The 7,509-nt window shown below is 39.0% G+C and overlaps 3 protein-coding genes across 3 annotated transcripts; 2 read left to right on the forward strand and 1 right to left on the reverse strand.

The window, feature by feature from the left end:
- Positions 1–339: 339 nt before the first annotated feature.
- Positions 340–2,279, forward strand: B0P05DRAFT_582622 (mate-domain-containing protein; the record flags this gene model as incomplete). The annotated part of the gene is made up of 7 exons (XM_051582189.1): positions 340–814; positions 860–983; positions 1,036–1,178; positions 1,232–1,477; positions 1,527–1,665; positions 1,720–1,957; positions 2,007–2,279. The coding sequence occupies 7 exons, from the start codon at positions 340–342 to the stop codon at positions 2,277–2,279; spliced, it is 1,638 nt and encodes a 545-aa protein (XP_051439713.1).
- On the forward strand, positions 2,230–3,882 carry B0P05DRAFT_5211 (uncharacterized protein). Its single transcript, XM_051575838.1, has 7 exons — positions 2,230–2,596; positions 2,648–2,698; positions 2,756–2,810; positions 3,274–3,347; positions 3,393–3,489; positions 3,564–3,594; positions 3,795–3,882. Exons 1-7 carry the CDS (start codon positions 2,400–2,402, stop codon positions 3,806–3,808), a joined length of 519 nt encoding a protein of 172 aa, XP_051439714.1. The 5' UTR covers positions 2,230–2,399; the 3' UTR covers positions 3,809–3,882.
- A 382-nt stretch (positions 3,883–4,264) lies between these two features.
- B0P05DRAFT_521208 (uncharacterized protein) lies at positions 4,265–5,061 on the reverse strand. Its single transcript, XM_051575849.1, has 2 exons — positions 4,553–5,061; positions 4,265–4,489 (listed from the first exon to the last, which is right to left on the reverse strand). Exons 1-2 carry the CDS (start codon positions 4,771–4,773, stop codon positions 4,450–4,452), a joined length of 261 nt encoding a protein of 86 aa, XP_051439715.1. The 5' UTR covers positions 4,774–5,061; the 3' UTR covers positions 4,265–4,449.
- Between the last annotated feature and the right edge of the window lie 2,448 nt (positions 5,062–7,509).

The raw sequence follows: 7,509 nt of genomic DNA on the forward strand, positions 1-7,509 counted from the left end.
CTTCAATTAAGCCTTAAATCGCGCTTCTTTGTGTATTTTCTTGGATGAAACAATAAACAAAGCGTTTCGTCATTTGGGACCGTATGGGCTGTATAAACTAAAGACCGACAAGTTGGGGCATCAAAGCGTCAATTTGAGTTAGCTTAAGTCGATATTTCATCCAATCAAGGCTGTCAGTCTATTTAAAAAGTCCCCGTCAATCATTTTCGGGTTGACTGTATACAGCATGATCCAGATAGCAAGAGTAAACCATAATAGCGTCATTCCTCTGTCGTTTCAAGGCACTTTTGTTGGTATAAATCACCGATTCTGTTCTTTCTTATCTCCTTTACATTTCAAATGTTTCGTGTGCCAACACTAATCAATCTTCCAAAATCTATCTGGAAAGAGAATGGCCAAACCATGGAGCAACGTGATAGTGACATTGATGAGACCACTTCTTTGTTGCCTTCAAAATCAGAAAAATTTGACTCTTACTACACAAGGTCTCAAAGCCGTGATTCTGTATCATCTTCTTCTCTTCCTTCTCCAGTGACAAATGACATTTCCTTTTATTACCCGAATACATATCAGTTGGATCTGAAAAAAGATATCAAGTACTTTTGGAGCCATACTCGTGTTGTACGTCAAGAGTTAACTGGCATCATTCGATTCTGTATTCCATTAATTATCACATTTCTCTTGGGTGTAGGAAACAGAGTAGTTGATGTCTGGTTTTTAGGTAAAATAGGGGCCGAAGCAATGGCTGTTGCTAGTCTTGGCAACCTTTTTACTATGGTGACTGGATTGTCCATAGGATATGGCGTTTTGACAGGTTTGCATCAAAGAGAATGATGTGTGTATATTAACCACATTAGAGAAGCTATTGACACACTTGTGGCTCAAGCATTCACAGGGGCCAGCAACCCACATACTGTCGGTGCTATCCTCCAACGAGGATTAGTCATCATGTATTTGTTCGGTCTAGGCATATCCATCTTGTGGTAAACAAGCATGAATCAATTTATCCCAAATCTAATCATATCTTGTATTTAGGGCTTTTTCAGATAAAATACTTCTGGCAATGGGTCAATCTCCCGAATTGGCCGAGATGGCACACAAATACATTGTAATAGTTATACCCAACATCTTTTTAAGTTTTACTACTGTGGCCATCAGAAAATTTCTGCAAGGACTCGGTAAGCAGAGCAAAATAAGTGTTCTGTCCAACTAACCATGCGTGCATTTATAGGAGAAATGAAAGTGACAATGTACCTTGTTTTTGTCTTGTTTCCAGTCAATATTGCTTCCAATTATTTCTTTCTTATCTATTTAAATTTAGGGTATATTGGTGCTGCTTATCACCATATATTCTTTAGTGTATTTTTGCTCTTTGTCTATATCCTGTTTATTTCCAGCATTACTTCTGATATCAAAAAGTTTTGGCCTGGATTAAGCATGCAAGCGTTTCAGTATTGGGGAGAATTTTTGAAACTAGGTAAGGGTGATATATTGCCACTTTTCTGTATGTTTACTCGACAAATTAGGTATTCCGGGGATGCTGAGTGTCTCTACTGATTGGGCATTTGAAGTGTGTGCTATCATTACTGGTCTGCTTGGCCAAACCAGTTTAGCTGCTCAATCTGTGCTAATCTCTTGCAATACTTTGCTGTTGATGATACCAACGTAAGCTTAAGAGAAATGTGTGTGCTTCTTTTCTTATATCTAACTCATCTTTAGTGCACTTACAACAGCTTTGAGTGTAAGATTAGGACATCATTTAGGTGCAAATAAGCCAGTGAGAACAAAGCTTTGTGTTATCTTGGCCTGTGCTATAGGATCTATACTTGTCACTATGAATGCAACTCTGTTGTATGTATATCGATCAGCTATTGCACATACTTTTAGTACAGATACACAAGTCATTGCAGCCATAGAAGAGTTGATGGGCATTGGAAGTCTTTGCCATTTGATGATGGTAAGTTTGATATCCAAATATACTTGTCTTACGTGAGCAACAAAACCAGGGCATTAGTACTGTATTATCAGGCACACTTAATGCTTTTGGCAAGCAACACATTGTCGCTGCCTTTAATATTATCACTTACTATATCATTGGACTTCCATTTGGTGTCTATATGACATCGAAGCACGAATTAGGTCTCATTGGTATTTGGTCTGGAGTTGCACTATCTGGTCTACTAAAATGCTTATGTGAAGGATTCTTTATCGTCTTTTACATCAACTTTGATACTGAATGCGCAAATGCAGCCAAACGAATCAATAAACAAGAGATCTGAAGTATCTCCGCCTTTTATGTATAGCCTAACTGTGACTTTTTTTGTCTTAACGTAGTCGTCGTATTTTTTTCTTTCTTTTTCCTTCTTTCGTCTCTTTTTTTTCTTAGAAAAAAAATACAAATGGGTGGACACAGAGTTTATATCGGTCGTCTTCCTCGCGACGCCAATAGAAGAGATCTTGAAGATCTCTTTAAAGACTATGGCAGAATTCTTGACGTCACAGTTAAAACTGGATTTGGTTTTGTTGAGTTCCAAGACAAAATTGACGCTGAAGACGCTGTTCATGATGTGCACGACACGAAATTTATGGGCCAAAGGTGAATATAAACGATAAAAATGATCACATTAAAATTAAGCAAACATGTTAGAATCATTGTTGAACTTGCTATGAGTCGCCGTCGTCCTGAACGTTCTGAAAAGTAAAAGAATAGACTTAGTTGTGAAAAATATGTACTAATATGCACTAAATTTTTTAGTCGAGACACTAACCGTATCATCGTCAAGAACATTCCCTCAAAGACCACTTGGCAGGTAAAGCATCCTTCTCTTTTACTATGCTGCTCTTAGGCTATGTATTTTCCTTTTTCTCTCTTCCCTCCCCCTCTCCATGCCTTTTTACATTACTTTTTTCAAAAAGTAAGAAATGTAACTCTTCTATTTTGGGAAGAGACGAAGAAAAAAGGTTGTCCACGTATATGTGTATGCTTTTTTTTCTCTTTTTCCTTTGAAGCTGCTACTACTTGCTTTGAAAAAAAAATGTGAGAGATATAACCCCCCCGGTTTTGGGTCTGGTACAACTTGGGTTTGTCCATTTTATCCTTTGTTGATTCCGACTGTGTACTACCAATCGCTTTGTTTTTTTTTATCTTACATTGATAAAAAAAGATACAAGTGATTTAAGGTTCTTTCTCTCTACTTTTTTTATCTCTTTTGAAACATGTGTCTAATGCTCGTGAAACTAAATCCATCTCTCTGATCTCTTGTTACTCTAAAGGACCTCAAAGACTTTATGCGCAAAGCTGGCCGTGTCACATTTGCTGATATCCTCAAGGACCGTGATGGTGAAGGGTAAGTAAAATGGCCCATTCGGATAAGTAAATAACTCTAAATTAGTGTTGTTGAATTTGCTCGTCGTGATGACATGAAATATGCCTTAAGAGAACTCGATAATGAAAAGTTGAATGGCACTCGTGTCACTCTTGAAGAAGCTGTAAGTTGCTTCTATACCCTGCTTTTTAAACTGCATGACTAATTAGACAAAATATTCTATTTTTATATATGAAGGGTCGTAGCAGAAGAAGATCTTCCCGTGACCGTAGCAGATCACCTCGTCGCTCTTCACGTCGTCGTGAACGTTCTCGTAGTCGCGATAGTCGTTCCGCTTCTCGTAGCCGTTCTCGTTCACCACCTCGTCGTGAACGTGATCCTTCTCGTAGCCGCTCTCGCTCCCGTACACCTCGTTCTCGTTCTCGCTCCCGCTCAAGCTCAAGAGGAAGATCTGCTGAACGCCGTGACGACATCAAGCGTGAAGATGTTACAATTGATGTTCCTTTGAATGATGGTGACTATATCAAGGACCAGGAAGATTCCTCTATGCGCTCTCGTTCTAGAAGTCGTAGTTCAGCAGGTGATAAAGAGTAAGCAAATCAAAAGAAAAAAAATTTAAAGTTTGACATATCACATAAACAAATATCGTCTTTTTCTAAAAAAAAATAAAGTAAATGGTGTTCTTTTCTCATAAAATAGACTTCGTTCAAATATAATTAACAAAAGAAAAACGTGCTCTTCAACTATTTTAGCGGATTTATGGCACCCTACCATGTACCGTTTTAATATTTTAGGTGGGACAGATTTCCATTGTACTCTTGTTTGATATTTCTTGTGATCTCTAGTGATGCTAGAACAAACATTTGCAATTCGTTCGCCTATTTTCTCCCGGGTTTTCTTTCTTTCTTTTTCTCTTTCTCTTGTTCTTTCATTAAGCTCTTGTTCCTATTACATTCCTTTCGTTTTCTGTAGTTTTTACATGTACTTTTAGATTTTTAAAAATTGTAATTCGCTAGATGATAAAAAAGAAGCTCAATCATTACCTAATCTTTATACTTATTGCTCTTATTTGTATTCAATTTCAAACTATCGAAGCAAAACCGGAGGCAACAACAGAATTGCATTATAAATCAATTACGACTTCATTGTCTAATGCATTAAAAGTAAACGTCAATGATAGTAACAATCGCATTAAAGCAAACTAACTTGTTTTATTAACATTTCAGGCACGATCAATTGTTACTAAACACAAATCAACCACAGCTGAGAAATCCAAAACTACCAAAAAAGAGTCGTCTACTGCAAAAGACGAATCCAATGCTAGCAGCACTACAAAGCATACAACAGCTCGTCCTGTGACTACATCTTCAAACCATGACCACGCCACTACAACTACAAAAGAAGAAAAAACCACGACCACGACGAAAAGGGAAAAGATTACAAGCATAAGTTTGAGTGTAACCAAGACAACCTCAGATCATCGTACTACCACGCAGTTGGCTCTTTCTGTTGCAACCGAGACCACACATTCGCTCAAAAATATTCGACTTGCTGTTGAAAAGAAGACTACTGCCTCATCCGAAAATGAGACTAAGGCAACTAAATCTGAAAAGACAGAAGAGCCTACCACTACTACAGAAAAGACAACCACTAAGGAACAGCCTACCACTACGAAGGAACAGCCTACCACTACGAAGGAACAGCCTACCACTACGAAGGAACAGCCTACTACTACGAAGGAACAGCCTACTACTACGAAGGAACAGCCTACTACTACGAAGGAACAGCCTACTACTACGAAGAAACAGCCTACTACTACGAAGGAACAGCCTACCACTACCAGCGAAGATGCCACTACCACGACTACCAAGAAGGAAATGTCCACTACTACTGAAAAGGCTACCACGACCACTACGGATGAACCTACTACTACCAAAAAAAGTACCACAACAACTGAAGAGTCTACCGCTACAACAGAAAAGGCTACCACTACTTCTTACAGGCCTACTACAACAACAGACGAGCCTACTACCATAGAGAAGACCACTACAACAACAACAGATGAGCCTACTACTACGGAAAAGTCAACCACAACAGAAGAATCTACCACTACTACCGAGAAGGCTACCATTACTTCTGACGAGCCTACCACGACTACAGGGAAAGCTACTACGACGGAAGAACCTACCACGACTACTGAAAAGGCTATCACTACTTCTGACGAGCCTACCACGACTACAGGGAAAGCTACTACGACGGAAGAACCTACCACGACTACTGAAAAGGCTATCACTACTTCTGACGAGCCTACCACGACTACAGGGAAAGCTACTACGACGGAAGAACCTACCACGACTACTGAAAAGGCTATCACTACTTCTGACGAACCAATCACTACCACTGAGAAGGCTACTACAACATTTGACATGCCTACCGCAACTACAAATCAGCCCACAACTACAGAAAAGTTGACTGCAACGGAAAAACCTACCACTACCATTGAGAAGATCACTGTAACATCCGAAGAGCCTGTTATTACTACGAAGCCAACTACTACAACGGATGAGCCTATTACTACAGAAAAGGCTACTACTACAAGCGGTGACTCCATTACTACAACAATGTTGAACAGGTCTACAACTACCTCAGATGACTCTACTACCATTACAAATAAAGCCATTACGACTACAGATCAACCAACCATCACTACCACTATGAATGAGCCTACGACAACTATAGAAAGGGATGACACCACTACTGTAAAAGACACAACCACTTCCAATGAGTTCATAACAACTACTGATAAGCTTACAACCGCTTCCAATGAAGTTACAGCCACCGACATTGCCACCACTAGTACATTCGTTGCAACTAAAACAGATCAAACAACTATAGGTCAACCTACTACATATTCTAATGATATAACTTCCACCTCTCACATAGCTATTGCAACTTCTTCAAATACAGTTATCAAAACAGCTTCTCAAGAAACACAAATAACAACTACAGCAGAGACAATTGCAGCTACCACTACTTCTTTTGATCAAAATACACCAATCACCACTACTGCTGATACTACAAGCAATAGTAACATTATGACTGACTCCAATGGAAACACTATGACAGCTACTTCTACATGGACAATAGAGAACCCTACTGTCCCTCCTACTCCTACTTCTACATATCATTACCAAACTCTATCTTGGTTGACAGAGACTTTCAGTATCCTCATCCCTACTGCTACAGCTAGTAATAACGCAGCCATTGTTTCTAATGGTGCCACAACCACAACCATAACCACAACTGTTTCTACCTCTGCTAGTTTGCCGGAATTCATTGCTCCCAATGTTGATGCTATCATCCCTTCCACAAGTTCTGTTGTTTACATGAAATTCAAATACATTTCATATGCTGACATGGTTCATAATGCACTCATGACAGCTCAATTTGTCCAAAGTTTACCTATAATGCTTAGTAAATCTTTGGAGATGACAGCAGATGATATCATTGTAGTAACCATTAGTAGTGCTGATGACAATAAGAGTGACTCCGTGACAGCAGCAACTATCACTTCAGCAGCTGCTCCTGTCAAGAGAAAGAGATCTTTCTTTTTCAAGCGAGAAGAAAATGTCTCAGGTGTCATTGTTTCTATTGCTATTCCTTCTGATCAAGTAGATAAATTGCAAGGCTTAATTAGTCAACCTAGTTCTGCTCTTTATTCCAACTCAAACGGGCAATTGGCTTCATTAATTGATTCTTCTTATTCTATTCGTACCAATAGTAAGTTGCAGTTAGATGTAGATAGAAAGAAAAACTCATTACTTGATAGTTATCAACACAAGTTCAGCCGCTTCCAGTGGTAAAGTTAGCGATCCTAATAGCTCTAATGGTTCCGATGACAGCATAAGTACTACACTCAACTCTAGTAGTGGTGCCAGTGGCCTGTCTAAAGGTGCTTTGATTGGTATTTGTGTTTCTGTCGGCGTCGTAGTTTATGCAGCTGCTACTGTTGCAACTATTCGTGTTTATCGAAAACGCCGTGCTATCAAACAACAAAAAGCTATTATAGACCATCATATTTTTGCTCAGAGTATTTCTCAACCTATTATGCAAGACAATTCACTTGGTTGGTCTAATAGCAGTGGTGTTTACAACCACCAGTACCAACCAACTAATAATAACT

This window comes from Gilbertella persicaria, assembly GCF_025201335.1.
Source record: "Gilbertella persicaria strain CBS 190.32 chromosome Unknown B0P05scaffold_1, whole genome shotgun sequence".
Classification (NCBI taxonomy): domain Eukaryota; kingdom Fungi; phylum Mucoromycota; class Mucoromycetes; order Mucorales; family Choanephoraceae; genus Gilbertella; species Gilbertella persicaria.